The following is a 23680-nucleotide window of genomic DNA, read 5'->3' as shown; positions in this document are numbered from 1 at the left end:
AGCGACTTCAATTTCACTTTCATGCATTGGACAAGGAAATGGCAATCCACTCCCATGTTCTTGCCTGGAGAATCCCAGGGTTGGGGGAGCCTGGTGGGCTGCTGTCTGTGGGGTCGCACAGAGTCGGACACGACTGAAGTTACTTAGCAGCAGCAGCAGCTGTTTTAATGTATTCTTGTCAAATTGTATGATGCACTAATTATAAGTATATACAGATTTTTATATATGTTTATAAAATTTGCATTAAAGAGGCGGATGCTCAAAATCTTCATAGGCGCTGTCCTGGGAGGGAGGCTACATGAAAAAGAGAAACATGTTTATGTGTTGAACAACATACGTACTAGGAAGAATTCAGACCTGTGCAGATATTGTTCAAAGGAGGAGAAAGGAAATGTGCTTGACTTTAATTTCTTTATAGGCATCAGCTCTCTATTTTTTTTAATCTGGATATTGTTGAATACATCTAGGTACTGATGAAAAGGTCCATGATCCTTTTTCTAAAATCATGCACTATTATTTTTAAAGGAATTATTTTACTTTAAAGAAAATATTTTGTATTTCTAGGGCCCTTGAGAAACATTCTCATTTAAATTCTAATCTTGTGAAAAAAATTCATTTTTGAGTTGTTACAAATCTGCAGAAAATGATCTAAAAGTTTTATAATTAATGTATAAAGAAGATGTTAAAATGTATCAAAGGATTATATAAAAGACTAACACAAGGAATACAACAATGAAGATAGTGAAAACTTTTTTTAAAAGCAACAAACAGGCTTCAGTTTCTGGAAGAAGAACTGTGTAAATTGCTATAGAATCCATGGTCTATGTACTCATACCACCGAGGCATGTTCTTGAAGATCAAGTGCTTTGTTATAGTCGGCCATAGCTTCTTCAATCAGACCTATCTTACCACGAACTTCTGCTCTAAGATTATATATTAGAGCATCATTAGGTTTCAAAGACAAAGCTGTAAAAGAAAAAAATTTTTCAAGGTATCTTTTACGTGAGCACTCAAAAAGACTCATTTTTTAAATACAAATTTTATAATAAATTATAATAACACCTTATTATTACTATAAGTTATTATTAGTAAATAATAGTATATAATAGAAAAATAAAATAACACTTTAGTATTACCTATTTGAAAACATTTTTCCTCATATGTACATTATTTAGTTACATTTGAATCTTTCTAAGAAAATTAACTCGGGAAACACAGTACAATGTCTTTTTTGAAAGTCGAGCAATATTTGTGTATGGTTTCCCTAATAATTTTCTACATTTTAGCATACCAATGCTGTAAGTTATTATATAAACAAATCTATATTGATTACATTAAAGATAAGATATATAAAACCATTAATTCTAATGTAAATTTATCTAAGCAAATAGACCTGATGTCTTTCTTCTTTTGTCATCTAAAAACAATTCAAACATTGTAATCTTACTCAAAAAATTACCAAAAAAACTATACCTTTACTTAGGTCTTCTTCAGCCAGTTCATATTGCTTTAAACAACAGTAGAAGTATGCTCTGTTAAAATATACTGCAGCCCACAATGGACAGCTTTCAACTACATATGCAAAATCTTCTTTTGCTTCTTCATATCTCTTTAATACTGTATTTGCAATAGCTCGATTCATGGTAGCACATTCATTTTCTGGATCAAACTTTAAAGCCTTTGAGAAGTAGTCACTAGCCTATAGAAATGCGAAGATAATGACAATCTGAATATATTTTAACTGGCAGCTATACAGCAATTTGAAATACTTTTATTATAAAACTCAGGCCATCTGTATCAGATACAGATGATAAGAAGGTACAGTATTTGCAGAGAATGTAAAAGATGATAATAAAACCAACCAATAGTTGGTCTGCTTTGTGTTATCATCCTGCGTCAGCAGTTTTAGATAGCATCAGAGATAAAATACTCCTCTCTGCTGAAGCGAAATGTTCTCCTACCACCTCCTCCTGCTGTCTATGCCCCCACCCCCACCCCACCCCCGCCACACACACACACAAATCCCATATCCCTGTACAACACTATAAGTTAGGAAAAAAGGCCACAACAGGAAAATAAAACATAAGTTAGAAAACTAACACTTTTCATATAAAAGCAGAGTAAGGGCTAAAGAGAGAAGTGAACTTTGAAAATAAAATTCTAAACCATACCAAAAAGGTTTAAAAACACAGTTATACTATGAAAAGCTATAAGGAAAGAAGAAAGAAGATAAAAATCAGCTTTTCAAGAAGATCCAAGATTCCAGATGCTTCGCAACAAATTCTCAAGCTGGAAAGGACCCTGCAAAGTGTGGTCCATAGACTGGTGTTGGGGTCTGAAGTAAGTTAGAAAAATCTTAAAAACTGCTCTTTCACCAAAAATAGCTTGAGATGCTGATTAGACATGCTGCTACTCAAGGTAGGAATCTCTTCTCTAGTTACAGAATGGATAAAAATTTGACTCCTTTGAATTTGAATTCAAAGGAGTTTGAAACCTCCCTAAATTAGGAAAAGCTATTTTTAACAATACAGCTTGCTGAATCCAATTCCTTTACCACTCAATTTTCCCCCAGCACACCACAGTCTGGCTTCTATCTATCTCCCTCTTTCCACGAGGTCAGTTTTTGGTAAGGCTAAGGGTGTTGTCAAGTCCAGCAGACATTTTCTAGACCTTTCCTTCCACAGCGTTTCTGTGGCACAGATGCCCTTGGTCTCTCCTTCCCCCTTAAAACTCTCTTTGTCCTTGAAACAGGGAGTCTCCCTAGTTTTTCTCCTACCTCTCTGATCATTGTCTATCAGTCTTCTTTATTGGACTATTTTTCTTTCTATTTCCCAGGGATTTGTTCTCAGTTCACTTCCACTGTGGGTGAAGTGGAGCACTGGGAGTGCGGTGCCCAGGAGCCCAGACCTCAGGGCCAGACGTCCAGGCTCCACCACATATTAGCTCCACGCCCTCAGGTGAGTAGCTAAAACACTCTGACTCGATGGAAGCAAAAAATCAAACTCTACTTTCAGTGCTGCTATGACAGCTAAGTGAGCTAACAGGTAAAGTACTGAGAACAATATGTAGAATATAATAAAGACTCAGTTATACTGATACATCTTTATTTTTTGCCAGTATCTGCAAATGGAGAGATCATAGCCCTCAAGCAATACACCATGAATTTTACTGTTTGTGACTTTTGAGAAGCAATTAGATCAAGACTGTGTAATCCATCTCATCCCAGAATGGGAGCTGTTCTGTGCTGTGGCTAAGTGCAATTTAAGGATCCCTTAAAAAGGCAGCAGAATTGACATTCCTCTGTGAAAAGCTCAAAGAATTCACTCCTGAACAGGAGGCTGGACTCGCAGTCATTACAAATGAGGCAAGGGAATGACTCAAAGCAGGGCCAAGACTTCCTTCAAAAAGTAATTTAAGTTTCATTTTAACTAACCAATAAGTCCTCAATAAAAACTACACAATTCAAAATCACAAAAGGATGACTTCAATCAGGTAGAAGCTAACACCCACCTCAGCTAAAATAAATGAACTTAGTAAAACACTATAGTATGGCTAACTGTGAACAATGTAACTTTCTATTACAGCTTTAAATATATACTACTTAGGAAATGAAAGCCTATATATTTAACGAGGTTACTAGAAGAACAGGAGTATTATCACCCATGGAGTAGTTAGAGAACAAAGATGCCTACCACAATGGATGGCCTTGATTTAACAACGGGTCTAATTTCCTCATGCACGTGTGTGTACATGATAAGTCAATCAGTCATGTCCGCCTCTTTGCAACCTCATGGACTACAGCACACCAGGCTTCCCTGTCCATCACCAACTCCCAGAGCTTGCTCAAACTCACGTCCATCGAGTTGGTAATGTCATCCAATCATCTCATCCTCTATCGTGCCCTTCTCCTCCTGCCTTCAATCTTTCCCAGCATCAGGGTCTTTTCCAATGAGTCAGTTCTTCACATCAGGTGGCCAAAGTATTAGAGCTTCAGCATCAGTCCTTCCAATGAATATTCAGGACTGATTTCCTTTAGGATTGACTGAAGTCACTTCAGTCATGTCCAACTCTTTGCGACCCCATGGACTGTAACCTGTCAGGCTCCTGTTCATGGGATTCTCCAGGCAAGAATACTGGAGTGGGCTGCCATTTCCTTCTCCAGAGATTTTCCTGATCCAGGGACTGAACCTACTTCTCTTCTGTCTCCTGCACTGGCAGGAGGGTTCTTTACCACTAGTGCCACCTGGGAGGCTAGAACTTATTTACTAGCTTCTAGATGCTTTCTTGGAGAAGGCGATGGTGACCCACTCCAGTACTCTTGCATGGAAAATCCCATGGACAGAGGAGCCTGGTAGGCTGCAGTCCACGGAATCACTGAGTCAGACATGACGGAGCGACTTCACTTTCACTTCTCACTTTCATGCATTGGAGAAGGAAATAGCAACCCACTCCAGTGTTCTTTCCTGGAGAATCCCAGGGACAGGGGAGCCTGGTGGGCTGCTGTCTATGGGGTCGCGCAGAGTCGGACATGACTGAAGCGACTCGGCAGCAGATGCTTTCTGATTCAAATTGTGTTTCTAGAATTTCAATAGACTCTATCCCTAAATCTAAAATTCGTTCAGAACCATACCTGTAAGTTCCCTCATACTTGTAATTAATTAGAAGGCTGACTCAGTTATTATTGAAAAGTCACCTGTAGTTCATGATGCATCCAAATGGGGTTTAAAACCATTAAGCTACTAACTAATCACAAAAGAAGCCAGAACACATACATGTCTTAACCCTCTAGAGATTATTTGGTTTATTGAAGACCCTTCCTCCTGGCCCTAAATCTTCCATCCATAGTCAGAAATAAAACGGGGAGGAGGGTGTACAGCAAATAGAAGAATTTTCTCCACAAAAAAAAAAACACAGAGCATACAGAAATAGCTGAATAAACTACTCTCCAAGTCTGCTGTCTCTGAAGAGAGCATGCACTATAAAGCCCAGGTATCCAGTCTATCAAGACAGAGGACAGACTATATTTTAGATCACATATTTGCCCAGCTGATGTGCCCCTAGTTTGAAGAAAAAAGAGCCATACTTTTTAAGTATGATCAAAATTCAAACTACACTTTAGATCTAACCAAACAGTCTTATACATGATATCCATAGAGTTATTAGGGACAAATAAGCTTAAAATGTGAGAGTTTCCTTCTCATGTGGACCACAAGCAGTTATGGAAACAGAAAATTGCCCTGGGCATTGTGTGTGTCTTAACTAACTCTCTAGCACACAGAAACATTGCCAAAACCCAGCTGGAGAGTAGTCTGAGCTTGACAAAGTTTAAGGTAACTTACCCTGACCGTCAGCCTTGGAAGACATTAGACTCCCAGCTATCTGAGGTCTGAGCTATGATGATCTCATTCACGCTTTACACAATAATATCTTTGATAATTCTCTGTCCCAGAATCTAACTTCACCTCTGAAGTCAGCCAGCCTCATCATAGGGGTCAGCAAGCCAACTGATCTAACTCGGGAAAGAATGAAGGCAATTGCAGTAGAAATAGAATGGAAATGGCATGTGTGAGAAAAAACTAAGAAGCAAAACTGACAGAATTAGATGACTGATTAGAGGAAGCTGAGGAAGAAAAATCATGATTGATGCAATATTTTTACTCAGGTGACTCTAAGGAATGACATCTTGAGTTTGAGACAGGGTTTCTAGGAAGAAGAGCTGGAAGGGGTGTAGAAGATACAGAGATTAATTCCGTTTTGAGTCTAACGCACTTATAAAGCATCCTGTTTTAGCAACTGATAAGTATGGGTTAGGAGCTCAGAAGAAAGGTAGAGGCTGACATGCAGCATAAGCCATGGGTATGGATGTGCTTTCTGAGTAAGGAAATATAGGGGAAGAGACAGGAGTGTGATTCCAGGCATTAAAGAGCTTTCCTGGAAGGAGGAGATAAGAGACTAACTCAGAGAAATGGTTGTGGAGTGACACAAAGCCATACTGAATTTGTATAGAAAGAATTATATACAAAGCAGTATAGTCAAGATCTCACTTTAAATTTAACCACAAACTTCAAATGAGAACTTAAAGTTGTCTGGTAGTCCTGCTATACTTCCCTGGCATGTTCACACTACCACTCTCTAGAACAATTATTTCACATGTTCTTTTTCCTCTTCAAAACTCCTAGCCACACGTCCCCCTTTTTGCCTATCCATCCTCACTCTTAACTGGTAAATGATACTCATATCTAATGGAAAAACTATAATCAATAAACAGAAATGCCTACTATCAAAATCTACCTATCAGACTTCCCTAGTGGTGCAGTGGATAAGAATCTACCTGCCAAGACAGTGGGCACGGGTTCCATCACTGGTCTGAGAAGACTCCACATGCCGAGGAGAACCTAAAATTGTGTGCCACAACCACTGAGCCTGCGCTCTAGGGCCAGTGAGCCACAACTATGGAGCCCATGTGCCACAACTCCTGAAGCCCCCACGCCTAGAGCCCACGCTCCGAAACAAGAGAAGCCACCGCAGCGAGAAGCCTGCAAACCACAATGAGGATCTGCCCCCATTCACCGCAACTAGCTGAGCACCGAAGAATTGGTACCTTTGAACTGTGGTGTTGGAGAAGACTCTTGAGAGTCCCTTGGACTGAAAGGAGATCCAACCAGTCCATCCTAAAGGAAATCAGTCCTGAACAGTCATTGGAAGGACTGATGCTGAAGCTGAAACTCCAATACTTTGGCCACCTGATGTGAAGAAATGACTCATTTGAAAAGACTCTGATGCTGGGAAAGATTGAAGGCAGGAGGAGAAGGGGACGACAGAGGATGAGACGGTTGGATGGCATCACCGACTCGATGGTCATGGGTTTGGGTGGACTCCGGGAGTTGGTGATAGACAGGGAGGCCTGGCGTGCTGCAGTCCACGGGTTCACAAAGAGTCGGACATGACTGAGCGACTGAACTGAACACCGAAACCAGAGAAAGCCTGCACAAAGCAACAAAAATCTAGTGCAATCAAATTAAAAAGCAATTAAAAAAAAAAACTATCCATCTACAGCAGCGGTACTCTCTTTTGTACTCTGTGCGTTCCTTCACGACATAATGGATAGTGTGACCTGCTCTCTTCAAAGCCCACCCCGGAACTTCCAAACTTTAGACCCATCAAATTCTGAAAGATTTTGATCCTAATTATCCCTATCACTCTCTCCTGCACCAACAATTTCTCCTTTTCCACCATATTCTTTCATTAACATAGGAGCATGAATCAATATCCCTCATATTTAAAAAAATTAAAAATAGCAACACCTTACTCCACTCCACCCATCACCCCATTTCACTACTTCTCTTCACAGGAGAATTTCTTCAACTAGTTGAACTGTCTAATTCTTCACCTCACATTTTCTCCAAAACCCTTTCCACTTAAGGCTCTGGTGCCATTGCTATTCCAATGATGTTCTTCCCAAAGTCATCAAGGATTCTCTCCATCGTCTTTCCTGGACTTCTCAGCAGCATTTGACACAGGACACATTTCTTAAAGCACTTTATTCTTGAGGTGATATGTGTTCTCCTGTTTTTCTTCCCATCATCCTGGCTGGATATTCCCTTCTTAAGTCTACTCTCTGGCATCTCCTCTCTGCCTCACTTCTAAACACTGATGTTGCCCCAGAGCTTGCTCCTTAAACCCCTTCTCTCCACCTACATTATCCACCCAGGTAAACTTCTATAGTCCCACACACATGTTAATACTGATATAGCACTGCTTACATGAGGTAGTATTAGATGTTTATCACACTACTAATATTATATTATTTTCTATTTCTTCCTCCAATAAAATGTAAACTACATCATAAAAGAAGTCTTCCTTGTCTCGTTTAGCTCTGTATCCTCAGGGTCTTCATTAACTCCTAGCAGATGGCAGGTACATTATAAACATAAGGAGATTAAAAGAATGAAGAGCTAAGTGGAATCAGGAAGTACTTGCTCAACTTTTCCAGCAAAATGCAAAGGACTGTAGCCTCTCAGTAGATAAAGGTGTCCCAAAGATCACTTTTAAGGGGTATGGTCACAATATCGAGTGGTAGAGGAGAATACAGAGGTTATAGATCTCAGAAAATGCAAGCAATAAAAACAACTTTTTAAGATGAGTATGTTATCTTAGAAGCAAGGACTGTGAGAAGTTCTGAGAAACACAGAGCTTGTGATAAAAGTCTTCCCAAACCAGGCTACGCTAAATAGAACAGACTGTAAAGTCCTTTGCAATAGCGTCAGAGGTAGCTCAACTCAGAAAGTTACCATGGACCATCACCCGGTTTCCCACAGGAATCTCTGCTTTTAGTCCAGGAGAAAAAAATTATCTCACTCAAATGTAACTAACAGAAAAGTAATTTGCCTGCCTTCACTGCAAAAACCAAAGATAAAAAATTAACAGATTTTCAGAAATAAAATAAAAGTGACCAGAAAAAAAGTATTGCTACACTGTAGATAAAAATTATAACATTATAAAATGAACTAGAAAAAACTGGTAAGAAATTGCATTTAATTTTTTTAATTAAATAAATAAATAATCTATCTTTAAAAAGAGGTGGCCAGGAAGATATGTCATGGAAATGGCATAGAAAAGAATTTTAAAGAAACCTGAATTGTAAGGTCCACAAGGGAATAACAAATAGAAAACACAGTAAAGATTTAGAAAGTGTTAGTCGATCAGTTGTGTCCGACTCTTTGCGACTCCATAGACTGTAACCCACCAGGCTCCTCTGTCCATGGAATTCTCCAGGCAAGAATACTGGAGTGGGTTGCCATGCCCTCCTCCAGGGGATCTTCCCAACCCAGGGATAGAACCTAAGTCTCCCAGGTTGCAGGCAGATTCTTTACTGTCTGAGCCATCAGGAAAGCCCAAAGATTTAGGAGAGAGATGCAAAAGAAAATGAAACAGAAATTAAGAGATTAAAAATTGCTTGAAAAAAAATAACTAGCATATAGAAGTCAAAAGCATCCCATTTATAATAATTGGTATTCACTGCCATTGAAGAAAATCAAAATAGTGAAACAGAAAAATTCTTACACTGAATTCAACAAATTTTCTGGAATCTAAATATTGAAAATGCATACTCTGTACTTACAACTTGACCCCAAAAGGTCAATTCTAACAAATACTTGAGTAAAACTTTTCATTTATAAAAACAAAAAAAACTTTGGTGATTCTGACAAAAAAAAGTCATCGACAACAAAAATCAGGTTTGCATCAGACTTTAGGTACCAACATATATAACACCAAAAAATAGTGAAAGACACAAGACATTCAAGGAAAGAAAAAGTGAGTCAAGGATACTAAATCCAGACATGCTGTCTTAAGACATAAAGGCTGCAGGCTAACAGCTGTGAACATGAAACAATTCAAGGAATATGAACCCTTTCTCAAGACTCTATTTGTTGTGGCTGTTGTTCAATCACTAAGTCATGTCCAACTGTTTGTGACCCCATGGACTGCAGCCTACCAGGCTCCTCTCTCCATGCGATTTTCCAGGCAAGAATACAGCGGTGGGTTGCCATTTCCTTCTCCAGGGGATCTTTCTGACACAGAGATTGAATCCGGGTCTCCTGCATTGGCAGGTGGATTGTTTACCATTACTGACTGAGGGAAGTCCCCAGGACTCTACTAGAAGACCAATTTTAGGGCACCAAAAGATGATTGGTTAGAAGGAAAACTTTGGCAAAAAGCCTGGTGAGGAGAATTAAATATATTCAACTGAAGAACTAAGACTAAAACAAAAAGTAAGGATGAAAAAATAGTATGCAAATATTAAATCTTCTGGCAGCATAGGAAAAATGAAGGACAACAAAATGGGAAAATACAGAGAGAATGGAAAGCAAGTTAATGTGACAAGTTTGACAAGTTGACAGAACAAGCTCAAGCATATTTAAGTATATAAATATGAACCTTTTTTAAAAGAGAAAACTATGAACTAAAAGTGACTAATGTGTGAAAGGGAGAAGTAAGAGGGAAAGATATTAAAGGGTCATTTTATTGTTCTTCATAGCAAAGAACTTCCCTGGTGGCTCAGACCATACAAAATCTGCCTGCAATGTCGGAAACCTGGGTTTGATCCCTGGGATGGGAAGATCCACAGGAGGAGAGCATGGCAACTCACTCCAGTATTCTTGCCTGGAGAACCCCCATGGGCAGAGGAGCCTGGTGGGCTATAGTCCATGGGGTCACAAAGAGTCAGACACAACTGAGCGACTCAGCACAGCACACAGTGCAGCACAGTAAAGAAACTAAAGAAATAAGGAAGTAAGGGTACAAAGGCATTTTTATAAAGGTAATCACTAAAGCAAAACTGCAAGGAGATCAAACCAGTCAATCCTCAAGGAAAATCAATACTGAATATGCATTGGAAGGACTGATGCTGAAGCTGAAGCTTTAAAACTTTGGTCACCTGATGTGGAGAGACTATTCACTGGAAAAGACTCTGACGCTGGGAAAGGATGGAGACAAAAGGAGAAGGGGTGGCCGAAGATGAGATGTTTAAATAGCATCACCACTCAATGGACATGAATTTGAGCAAATTCCAGGAGATAGTGAAGGATGGAGGAGCCTGGTGGGCTGCAGTTCCTGAGGTTGCAAAGAGTTGGACATGACTCAGTGACTGAACAACAAAGCAAAACTGTAAACCTTCCTAAATGTTAGGAAAAATTCTAAATTTTTAAATAAAACAAACCACAGAATAAAAATTTAAATACATGTAAACAGAAAATAGGACATAAAATAACAGAACTAAGACCAAATATACTGACTATGTGAAAATATAAATGGGATATTTATTAAAAGACAAATATTTTCAAATTTTGTCATCTAAAACAAAATCCAACTCTACACTGTAGGAAAGAGACAAAACTAAAACAAAGAATTTTAAACACTGAAAATAAAAGGAAGGACAAAAATACCAAGCAGAAGCAAATCTAATGAAATCAGAGGTCTGGATCTTCATATCAGATAAAGGAGAATTTATTCCAAAGAGAAACAAAAAAAAGCATTTGTAACACTGAAGATTACAATTCACAATGTATATATAATATGTATTAATATCTATACATGAAATACTATATTTCATAAGGTGGGAATTAAACAGATATAACTGGAGAAGGAAACGGCAACCCACTCCAGTATTCTTGACTGAGAAATTCCATGGACAAAGGAGCCTGGAGGGCTTTAGTGCATGGGGTCACAAAGAGTTGGACACAACTCAACCACTGCTGCTGCTGCTGCTAAGTCACTTCAGTCGTGTCCGACTCTGTGCGACCCCATAGACAGCAGCCCACCAGGCTCCCCTGTCCCTAGGATTCTCCAGGCAAGAACACTGGAGTGGGTTGCCATTCCCTTCTCCAATGCATGAAAGTGAAAAGTGAAAGTGAAGTTGCTCAGTCCTGTCCAACTCTTAGCGACTCCATGGACTGCAGCCCACCAGGCTCCTCCGTCCATGGGATTTTCCAGGCAAGAGTACTGGAGTAGGTTGCCACTCAACCACTAAACAAGAACAAAAGAGATATAAAGAAACCTACATAGGATCACACTAATTATAGGATACTTGAATAAACCTTTCTCTGTAGAAGATAAACCAAATGAACAAAATAGTATGAATAAAGATTAATTTAAATATAATTAATAAGGTATATCTTATACATTTCAACACTATATGCCCATGATAGAAACTCTTTTTGGGAAGGCCCCTGGAATATTAAAGAAAAAAAAGTCATCATGTATTAGACCACATTAAAACCCAATAAATTTCAATATTCACAAAGATAAAAATCCTCCCTCCTGAACATTTTAAGTGCTCCATCAATTTATCCTTTAATCAAAGGGGAAATTTGGCTAAAGTTTCAAGTGCAACATTTTGGAAAAACAAAAATAAAAACATTAAAGACCAAAATTCAGAGGATACTGCTGAAAACATTACTTGGGGGAAAGGCATAACCCTTAACAACTTACCACAATATAAGTGAAAGAGTGAATAAATAGATTAAGCTCTGACTCAAAAAATTAGACAAAGAATATAATAAAATTGAAGATAAAGAGCAAAAGAGTAAACAAAGATTTAAAAAACACAACAAATGTTTGATTCATGTAATGCATTACAACTCGAATATAATACATTCAAAATATAAAATATCATCTACTAACCCAACACTTTCATTTCAGACATTATGAACTGATGCTGAAAAAAAAGACTCTTGCCATAAAAACCAGAAGTAACATACATATCTCCTCACCCCCAGTCAAGTGCTCATGTGACTGAAACTTAAGGTAGAAATTACTATGAGCTAGACAATTACATCCAGAGAAGGCAATGGCACCCCACTGCAGTACTCTTGCCTGGCAAATCCCATGGACAGAGAAGCCTGGTAGGCTGCAGTCCATGGGGTCACTATGAGTCGGACAGGACTGAGGGACTTCGCTTTCACTTTTCACTTTCATGCATTGGAGAAGGACATGGCAACCCACTCCACTGTTCTTGCCTGGAGAATCCCAGGGACGGGGGAGCCTGGTGAGCTGCCATCTATGGGGTCGCACAGAGTCGGACACCACTGAAGCGACTTAGCAGCAGCAGCAGCAGCAATTACATCATGAAAGACAGTCTGGAAGAAAGTCTGAGATTTTGCTAAATGGGGGCGAAAAGCAGAGAATTCCAGGTGGGAAGCTGGCAACCATGGACAGCAAGGAGACTGCAGGCACCTGGAGAAGTCCAAAACAATGTTTACTGGACAAGTGTTGAGCGGCTGATAATAATGAGAAGAATAAATCCACAGAGGTGTAAACATTTAATACATAATTATAAGCATTCTTATGAAAGAGAAAATCTCCTAAAGAGCTAATGAATGCCTGAGACATAAGGACTGCATTTTGAAACTATATGTAATGAAGAAAGCACTTAGTGTCAAAAAGAAAACGAGAAGGAAAACTCACATTACCTGGGAAAATTGCCTGTGATGAAAGTAGATATTTCCTGCATTAAAGTAAGCCAGCGAGTAAGTGGGGTTTAAAGAAATTGCTTCTTGATAGTCTCTCATTGCATTCTGTTGTTGACCCATAAACTCATGAATCACACCACGATTTGTTAAGAATTCTGCTGTAGCATTGATCTGCAATATAATATAAGAGTAGTTAGTGTCTGGGAATAGTATTTATCTCCGATTTCATGTCTGCAAAAATGGACATTATGAAATCTCTTTGTGGGAAGCTAGTGATTTTATAGGGCAGGTGAAACCCCACTAGAGCAAACATTTTGAGAAAGGACTCGGCATGAAGTTGGTTCAATGCCAACATTTTGTTGATTTGGTTGCAATAAAACAAATAATCTTAGTGCTTTACTCAGTTCCTTTGCAAAGAATGGGGCTTAAGAAGAGATGCATGAGGAAAAGCTTGTCTGTTTAGCTCTGTTAAGCTGGAGGAGAAATTTAAAAGTTAACATGTTTATTTGTCCTATGCAGTATAGCAATTACCTTTCAGGTCTTTCCTTTTTCTGATCTCAAATATTACAATATCTACCCAAATATACAAAAAAAAAAAGAATCCAAAATCGAGAAGACAAAAAGCAGATTTTCTGTCTCTGAATTTATTTGCCATTTCACTATAAAAAAAGCTGGGGATTTACATTATTCTTTCTTTAGTTCCTTCAAAGCCAGAACATTATTTTTTTAATTATAAAATAATATTGATGTATCATGAAGCTATAAATTTGCATGTACTAAGAGGAATCAACATTTATTAGAAATGTATTTTCAAAATTTTAAATACATTTAAGTTAGAAAACTGGCAAGCTATAATAACTCTCTATTCTGTGAAACTCCTGGGGGAAAAAAATACAAATATTATTTTTTCTACAAGTCACTTTTAAAAGGCAACAGAGGGCTTCTTACTTCATCTTATTCACCGATGACATTAATTTACACTAATGATAATATAAATGGATTTTTACCTTTATGGCAGCATTTATATCCTGAAATGCAGCAAAATTATCACCCATCTGAAGACAGACCACAGCTCTTCCTTCATAGGCTAGGTAGCTCTTTGGATCAACTTCCATAGCAATGGTAAAGTGGTTCCAAGCTTTCTGGAATTTTCCTTGGGCCTAAAATAATTTTCCATTTACACCAAGTAGGAAATTGTCCATATCATGACAAATGTTTATGATTCTAACTTAAATAAAGTCTTTTAGTAAGGGTATATTTATATTGTGCTAAATCTAAGATATTTTAAACAAGGAAGTAGGCTGTACTGTGAATACATTCAAATGACTGATTCCCCTGAGTATTTATGCTGAAATTTTTATTAGTTGAAATAAATCTGATTATCAGTCATCTCTTAGACAGGTCTTCAACAACATAAAATCTTGACCCCCATGGAAACACCAATGCTTCTGACAATCACTACAAAATTTACATTGAGTTCTGAAAGCTCAGTTGGTAAAGAATCCACCTGCAATGCAGGGGACCCCAGTTCAATTCCCAGGTTGGAAAGATCTGCTGGAGAAGGGATATGCTACCCACTCCAGGATTCTTGGGCTTCCCTTGTGGCTCAGCTGGTAAAGAATCCACCTGCAAAGCGGGAGAATTGGGTTTGATCCCTGGGTTGGGAAGATCCCCTGGAGAAGGGAATGGCTACCCACTCCAGTATTCTGGCCTAGAGAATTCCATGGACTGTATAGTCCACGGGGTAGCAAAGAGATGGACATGACTGAGCACCTTTCACTTTCACTGCACACACAGGCAGGAATCGTTTATTTGCTTGGCATCGAAACTCTAGTTATACATATTATACATAACAAAATAAATATGTGCTCAATAATTAAACAAATAAACTAATGGTATAAAGTGAAAGTGTATAAACTATACAGTCCATGGAATTCTTCAGGCCAGAATACTGGAGTGGGTAGCCTTTCCCTTCTCCAGGGGATCTTCCCAACCCAGTGTTGAACCCAAGTCTCCAGCATTGCAGGTGGATTCTTTACCAGCTGAACCACAAGGGAAGCCCATCATGGTATAAAACCTAGCTGTTAAATTGCACCAGTGTCTGGCATTTTAGGATCACTATACACATCCCATGAAAAATGCATACAAATCAACCAAGCAGGTATTTATACCAACCTTAGTACCAACTGGAAAAAAAGAGAGAAGGTCAGGAGAGGGACACTGTTAGCAGAAAGATGTCAGAGTATTTCCTAGAGAAGACCAGTTGGCAACTAAATAAATCATCACAGAAAGGCAGTGAGTTGATAAATTCAGCACAGTCCAGGGCCTGTCTTTTATTCCTGTGGGCTCAAAAACCCAACTTGCCAGTCTCAGAAGCTGACTCTCACGTAAACCAATTGACTCTTGAATAAAACTAATACAAAATAGAACTTAGAGTTAACTAGACACTGTCTTTGGGAGAAGGCAATGGCAACCCACTCCAGTTCTCTTGCCTGGAAAATCCCATGGACAGAGGGGCCTGGTGGGCTGCTCGGACACGACTGAGCGACTTCACTTTCACTTTTCACTTTCATGCATTGGAGAAGGAAATGGCAACCCACTCCAGTGTTCTTGCCTGGAGAATCCCAGGGATGGGGGAGCCTGGTGGGCTGCCATTTATGGGGTCACACAGAATCAAACACGACTAAAGTGACTTAGCGGCAGCAGCAGCAGACACTGTCTTTAACCAGTAAACTTCTCCCTCACAGTAAATTATGTGAAAATCAACATCACCATCACATGTTCATTTGATAAACAAGGAATTGAACTTGTCTGGTCCTGACAACATCTGTTTTGCTCTCTTCCACGTCTCTAGTGCTAGGCACGTAGAAGGGGAATCTGTTTCGTATTTATCTAAAAAATGGTCACTCTTGGCCCTAAATAGGATTTGATGGGGTTTTCTAGCTTTCATTTTTCAGTCCTTCCTTTCCTGATTCAATTCCTCCTCATACTGACGAGTTTTTCAATTCTCCTTCAGCTTGATATATACCCAGTGAGATCTTCATAAAATACAGATCTGATGTCAGTGCTCTGGTGAGTTATATTCACATTTTTAACTGACCTAGACCAGTTACAATGACCTTCACCTCCAGTCATTACTCAGTTCTGCAGTCTTATCCCACATCACTCTCCCCTTGTCCATAACATTCTGTCTCCTTTAAGCCCTCTGTCTCTTTCTCACCAAATGAGCTGGTCCCTCTCTGTGGAACACCGTGTTCTAAGCCCCAACTCTTACTCCTAATTACTAGTTTTTCATACCTCGATTTAAATGTTAATTTCTCAAAAAGTCTTTCCTCATCCCCTCAAATAAAGCTGTTTCCTTCATATAAACTGTCCTAAAACCCATCCTTTTTTTCTTTTTTGTACTTATCCTGAGTATAATTAAGTAATTATTCATGTGCCAGCTTGATGCTTATCCCTTCAATAGGTAGTAAACTCTACGAGAAGAACCCAGTGTCTTTTCACCACTGTAGCCCTAGGCCTAGGTCAGTCCCTGTCCTGTACTAGGTGCCCAGCAAATGCAATGAACGATGACATTAACACATGTCTTTTGATTGCAGTCAGTTCTAGCTGTTTTGGGAGTCACCCTGTCTCTAAATTGACTTTGCAAGTTTCTACTGTGATCAAATAATGGCTAATTTCATGCTTAACTCTCAGAAGGCAATCTTATTTCCCTTATTAATCAGTTCTTGGGCATACCTCACTATAACCAAGCCACAGCCACCTCCTAGTCTTAGATCAGCCAAATTCATTTATTTTTTAAATGAAAAAAAAAAAAAAAAACCTCAACTTTAAAAGACACTGTAGATGTCCATCAGCAGATGAATGGATAAGAAAGCTGTGGTACATATACACAATGGAGTATTACTCAGCCATTAAAAAGAATACATTTCAATCAATTCTAATGAGGTGGATGAAACTGGAGCCTATTATACAGAGTGAAGTAAGCCAGAAAGAAAAACACCAATACAGTATACTAACACATATATATGGAATTTAGAAAGATGGTAACAGTAATCCTGTATGTGAGACAGCAAAAGAGACACAGATGTATAGAACAGTCTTTTGGACTCTGTGGGAGAGGACGAGGGTGGGATGATATGGGAGAATGGCATTGAAACATGTATAATATCATATAAGAAACGAATCGCCAGTCCAGGTTCGATGCATGATACACGATGCTCGGGGCTGGGGCACTGGGATGACCCAGAGGGATGGTACGGGGAGGGAGGTGGTAGGGGAGTTCAGGATGGGGAACTCGTGTACACCTGTGGCGGATTCATGTTGATGTATGGCAAAACCAATACAATATTGTAAAGTAATTAGCCTCCAATTAAAATAAATAAATTTATATTAAAAAAAAAGACATTGTTAATAAGAATTTCTGAAAATTACCATAATTTAAACATACTTTTGCCCATTGTTTAATTTAATTTAATTTTATTTTTTTTACATTTTATTTTATTTTTAAACTTTACAATATTGTATTAGTTTTGCCAATTCAAAATGAATCTGTGTTACCTGTGTTCCCCATCTTGAACCCTCCTCCCTCATCCCTCCCCATACCCTCCCTCTGGGTCGTCCCAGTGCACCAGCCCCAAGCATCCAGTATCGTGCATCGAACCTGGACTGGCGACTCGTTTCATACATGGTATTATACATGTTTCAATGCCATTCTCCCAAATCTCCCCACCCTCTCCCTCTCCCACAGAGTCCATAAAACTGATCTATACATCAGTGTCTCTTTTGCTGTCTTGTACCCAGGGTTATTGTTACCATCTTTCTAAATTCCATATATATGCGTTAGTATACTGTATTGGTGTTTTTCTTTCTGGCTTAAGACACAAAAAGATTACTCCTTTCCTTTTCATGGAAAATATAACACATCTAGCACTTTCTTCCAAGAATATCGCTCCATATTTTGTCGTCCACATAGCTCAGTGAGCGTATGGGTCAGGTCAGTGTCCCAGAAATCACTCAGAGACACGCTTGATAACACAAAGAACAACACTCTTCCAGCTAGCTGGAAGGACACATGCCTGTTCTCTTGGCTTCCAGTGTGTTCTAATTCACTGCCATTTGGAAGATGACCTGAATTCAGAAGTCCTTATATAGTGGTTGTCTGGTCCATCACATAGGTCATGTCATTACATTGTCTATTCCCTTTAGCTTTTCACTAATTTAATAGGATAAAACCTATGGAGCCCAGGTGTAACTAGAGAAATAAATTTTAACCAGATTTTCATATGTGAAACTCACTGGGAAAGTCTCAAAAGTTGTCTATAAGAGTGGTATGTATAACGGGATGAGGTAGAAAGGGGCACAGGCAATAAGGCAACTCAAGTTCACAAGATCTTCATCTCACTATCACACCAGGTTCCTGGGTTCGCTCCCCAGGCAGGCTCCCTGTAACTCATCAAACCCCTGCTTCCCACTGACACTGTGAAGACTACTAAGAAGATAAAGGTAAAATGTTCACGGTGAAAGCAGCATTGTGTAAACCCATCACCACTGAAAGGTCAAATATAACCTCTTTCTTGTCCAGAAGGTGCATTAGTGGTCCAAAATGTGGTCATATGATATTACCTGCAAATTATAGCCTAAACAAATTCTGGCTTTTGTATAGACTGGATTAAAATGCAGTGCTTTCAGAAAGTCCTTCTGTGCTTGCTTGGTGGCCTCATCATGTCCATATTCCATGTAAGAATTTCCCCGTCCAATGTAAGCATCCAGAAAACGTGGATCAATTTTCACAGCCCAGGTGAAGAAGTTGACGGCTTCTTCAAACTCTTTATTCCTGAAAAGAAATGAAAATATTAATTGTTTCTGGTGAATTATCTAAGTCCTTTCCGGTATATAACCTTTACATAAAGGAATGCATTAACTCTTAAAAAAAAACTTTAATTTTTATTAACATATGAACTATCATAAGAACTATTGCCATGGAGAAGGAAATGGCAACCCACTCCAGTATTCTTGCCTGGAGAATCCCATGGACAGAGGAGCCTGGCAGGGGGTCTCAAGAGTCCATGGGGGTCTCAAGAGTCAGACATGACTTAGCAACTAAACCACCACCACCAAGAACTATTGCCATACGACCTGAGGCAGTCTGATGGGGTTCTTTGAAGATATTGGTAGAAGGAAAGAGGGGAAGTAAGAGCCTTCTTTTTAGCAGAATACATTGAGATGATATTCTAGAGTTCTTTCTTCAGAATTATAAAAATCTAAATGGCATTCTTGAACACAGTTATCAGTGGACAGTACAGAAAAACATACTATTATTAATAAAACACACCATTTAAATCATTAAAATAAGTTCATTGTTATATATTTAATATGTCCTTTATAATGAAAGGAGCTCAATTTTTTGTCACACGGGAATTCTTACTTCAGAACTTCTGTAAAGGCAACCCATTTCATTTTGGACACCGAAAGAGGAGGGGAGAAAAAGAAGTGAAATGCATTTTATTATTAACTTGTGAATATATATGACTAAATGATAACTCTGTCTCTCTATCTTCCTTGATTAGTCTCCTGTGGTTAGGTGAGGGTTGTTGAAGTAATCAAACATTTATCCAAGGGTATATAAAGTCACTTTGCCATTTCACATGCAAATCTAATAAGTATTTTTAATTTCAATTAATATAGAGAGTTTAGAATTTTTTAATAGAATGAAGGAGCTAACACTGAGTAACTACTTACTTACCAGGCACTGCGCTGAGTGTTTTATATATACTATTTCACTTTTATTTTATATTTAATATTCACTTATATTTTTATACAAAAAATATAAAATAATTTTTTATTATTCTTCCAACACTTCTGTAAGTTTGTTATAATTTTTTTATATTTTATAGATTAAAAGAATATCATGACTCAGAAAAGTTTGCACATATTAAGTAACATAGTAGATAGCATGCTAAGATTGCACAGAGCAAATATGTGGGGTTCAAACCCAGGTGAGTCAGACTCCAAAATCCACGCTTTGCCACAAGTCATCCCTACCCACATTCTTCACCTTTAACTTACTTGTAGCTGGCGCACAAGAGCCGGTGTGGTGACCTCTCAACAGTGGAGTCAGAAGAAAGGCTTGGAGTTCAAAACTAAGCCTGAACATACAAATTAATACTAATTTTTCAAAACTGCTAGAAGGATCATATGACAGCATGTGAAAAACCCTTAGCACAGAGACCCTCACCCAATAAAGATTATTTTCCTCCTTCCATTCTTTTCGTTACTTCTCCAAAAGGTTTCAAACTTTAACAAGATGCATCACTTGCTTTTCTAACTTTTCCTTTATAAAAATACACGGAACCCAGGGTAACTGTTCTAGAAACTATCATCTCTCAGATATCACTCAGCATTCTCTTAAAATACAGTTTCCCAAACCTCAGCCCTTCCTTCATGACAGTGGCCCTGTGTCCCAACCACACCTATCATTTATTGAGTATTTCTCTTTAAATCACTTTTTTACTTAAGTAAATCTATTTTTTAAAATAATTTAAATACCACAAGTACAAAATCAATATCTCATGTCATAAACAGAAGGCAACCATAAAGATAAATAAATATTGGAGTTGGATAGTACGGTTTGCAGAAAACTAAATCTAAGAGCTGTACCATCTATCATGAAGTGTGGGGAAGATGCTAAAGACTAACTCTTAGCTAAGACTCTCTCCTTGATGTGTTCACAGGTTTGAAAAAGAATTCACTTTGAAACTGAAAAGCAGTCCAGTTTGCCGTAACGTGATTCAATTTTTTTGAATGCTTGGGCATGCCCTGAAAATTAACAGAGGTGCTGATGATATTTCCCCCATGTTTTGGCAAACACTGTCCAAAAGTGTGTACCAAGGGTTGTGCCAGAAGATGACAAAAGAGTCAACAGGAAAGCACCGGGAGAGCTTGACATTACAAACAGGAGCCGGTTAACACTCATGTATATGAGACAGCTGTTGCCTTCTGAGTTCACTCTGTGGATTCTCACAAAGAAAACATGGGCTCCCCTCCCTCAAGCAGTTTAAAGTGAAACTGTCCTCCTCTTTCCTGATAGCTGGCAGTATTTGAGAAGTAAAAGTTCACTGAATACAAGGTTACAATGCTTGTAGCCACTTTCTCACTGTATTACAGAAATAACTCTAGCCTAGATAATGAACTCTTTATCAAGAATAATTACACAGTAGTAATTTGCATTTCTATATAAAATGCATTTAGCTGATAGGTTTTTAACGGCCACTGCTTCCCTAGTTGGCTCAGATGGTAAAGAATCTGCCTTCAAGGCACAAAAACCCGCGTTCAATTCCTGGGTCGGGAAGATCCCCTGAAGGAGGGCAAGGCAACCAACTCCAGTATTCTTGCCTGGAGAATCTCCATGGACAGAGGAGCCTGGTGGGCCACAGTACATGGGGTTGCAAAGAGTCGGACACGTTTGAACAACAACACTTGAACAGTTCACTTTCATTTCTATCTCTAGGTAGTGAGCTATTTATTTATGATGCATATCTATGGTGACCATGTAAATGGAAATTTCCAGGGCAACCCAGGTCTCTCATATTCTTCCCACAAATCACCAAAATGTTTCTAGTATGCTTGCATCCAAATTGTATCATACACATTGCTTCCCTCTTATCCAGAGGGAAATTTAAAATCCTTTGTGAGTACATATGCCAATACATAGTTTACAAAAACATAATTTCACCCTTTGAATCATCAAACCAATTTAAAAAAAAAAATTAGGCAATGAATTGAAGTTATTTTTTGACACACATCTAGTTATCAGCACTAATGTTTAACAAACATCTAGTCTATTCAGACTAAGTAAACAATCATTAAACCTTAAACCTGGGGAGGGACCTTGAAAGGCACCTAGCAACCTCTTCAAAGCTGATAATATCTAAAAATAAGTCCAGAGGAGGTGATGGAGCCAAAGCCAGAGACACCACCCCCAACCCCCTACACCAGTAGGAAATAACATAGATTCGGCAACTTCATTTTTCTGCAGATGGGTATGTCACACAATGTCCTGTAGATTAGGGCTCCTGTTAAATAATCACATGATGGTTTAAAAATGGAAAAAAGTGGCAGTGTCTGTTATATCGGGGTACACGATCACTGGCACATGAACTGTTAAAACATCAATTACACAAACACAAAAGTATGTTAGTTTTTCTAAAATAAAAAGTGTCTCTATAAATCTAAAACAACGTGATCACCGAAGGAAGGTGTGTGACTCGCATTATGGTGTCTATTAACTAAGGACCAGGTGCTGAGCTGGCAGGTTAGGCCACAGGCACCAAGGCTCACCACGTTTTCCAAATGAATCATATACGTGACCAGATGTGCCCTACTGGGTTGTACAAATAAATCATAAATACCTCCCCAAACTAAAGAATGTGGCCTGCAGAGTCGAAGATTCAGAAATATTGTATGCAAACAGAAGAAGAGTGAAATAAATGTGCTGAAGTAAAAAGTGGACAGAATATATAACGCTAAGCCATCAGGCTCTCCCTCTGTGACTTTTTTTTTTTTTAGTCTTAAGGTGGCTTTCTCAAAGAGATCTAAAAATTAACTCTACCATAATACTCTCAGTGACCCAACTGGGCAACAAGTAGGATATTCAGCCTAAGGAATGCTGTCTCCTAGCAACCACAAGAGTGAGAACCAGAGATATACAAAGGCACACTTCAAAAGTCTGCAACCCCTCGAGTTCAAAGATCAAAGCCCTAAAGTTTACAGATTTATTCCTTTTTAAAATTTTTCCAAATGGGAGAATTTTGACTTTCTCTACTATGAAACACCAATAGTGAATCTTATTATTTACAAACCATGCTGCTGAAGTAATAAATATGTTATAGCTCAACTTGAAAAGCAAAAATATTTTTCTTGAAATAAATATAACCAATCACTAAACATTCCTTATTGTTAAATTTAGTAAAACTGTTAAAATACATGGAATTGGGATGCTGAGTTATCAGAATTTTACTGTTGATTTAATTCTACTTTTATTAAAAGACAATAGAGATTCTGGTGGGATGATGAAAGTTGGTTATTTGGAATTGCAAAGCAGTTTCAGCTTAAGGAGGCCCCGCCATATATACCCAGTGATTACATTTCATAAAGGAGATCAGGACCTGACACATAGAAAAATTTACTGACTCTAACAGTTGCAAAACACAGGAATGAGGCTGAGAAAATTCTGGTGTCTGGTTTTGGTTTTAAGAGAATTCAGTGACCTCAGACATTTCTGGTCTCCAGTCGCCCACCAAAACAAACACATCAGTCATTATTATTCCATTTCTTTTTAAGAATGGCAATTACTTAGAGAGATGAATTGTACAAAGATGCTGTATTAAAATAGACAATGATGTGACTATGCTTTTTGCCTGTATAAATTTAAAGGTCTGAGACCAGTTTGGGCCTTTTAACCAAATATACCTTTACAAGGTCCAGTAATTATACTACCATATTCATAAAATTGAAAAAATATAACTCTCATAGAGAAACCATACCTGTACTAGTTATGTCCTAAAAGAGGGGAAAAAAGAATGTTAGTTTTCTAAGTAATTCAAACTATGTTCTACTGCCTAAAAAGTATATCTACGGAGTCTACTTGCTGTCCTAATTTTCTCATCCAAGTAACTACTATTATTTCACTCACAAAAAATGCTGTAAAC

General features: G+C 38.4%; 1 protein-coding gene across 8 annotated transcripts in view; it reads right to left on the bottom strand.

The window, feature by feature from the left end:
- Nucleotides 1–739: 739 nt before the first annotated feature.
- The window catches only part of TTC6 (tetratricopeptide repeat domain 6), a 215766-nt gene continuing 192825 nt past the window's right edge, over nucleotides 740–23680 (bottom strand). For 7 of the 8 annotated variants that reach the window (XM_070775481.1, XM_019983232.2, XM_070775482.1 and 4 more), the window contains 5 exons: nucleotides 18597–18807; nucleotides 13979–14131; nucleotides 12972–13142; nucleotides 1474–1699; nucleotides 740–966 (listed from right to left, as the gene is read on the bottom strand). In XM_070775481.1, the coding sequence (XP_070631582.1) occupies nucleotides 830–966; nucleotides 1474–1699; nucleotides 12972–13142; nucleotides 13979–14131; nucleotides 18597–18807 (898 nt within the window). In that variant the 3' untranslated portion in view covers nucleotides 740–829. Of the gene's footprint in view, nucleotides 967–1473; nucleotides 1700–12971; nucleotides 13143–13978; nucleotides 14132–18596; nucleotides 18808–23680 lie in introns of those variants that run through there. The other variant, XM_070775484.1, reaches the window with a different exon arrangement.

Source organism: Bos indicus, chromosome 21 (assembly GCF_029378745.1).
Source record: "Bos indicus isolate NIAB-ARS_2022 breed Sahiwal x Tharparkar chromosome 21, NIAB-ARS_B.indTharparkar_mat_pri_1.0, whole genome shotgun sequence".
NCBI classification, from domain to species: Eukaryota; Metazoa; Chordata; class Mammalia; order Artiodactyla; family Bovidae; genus Bos; species Bos indicus.
This window is presented reverse-complemented; position numbering and strand designations above follow the sequence as displayed.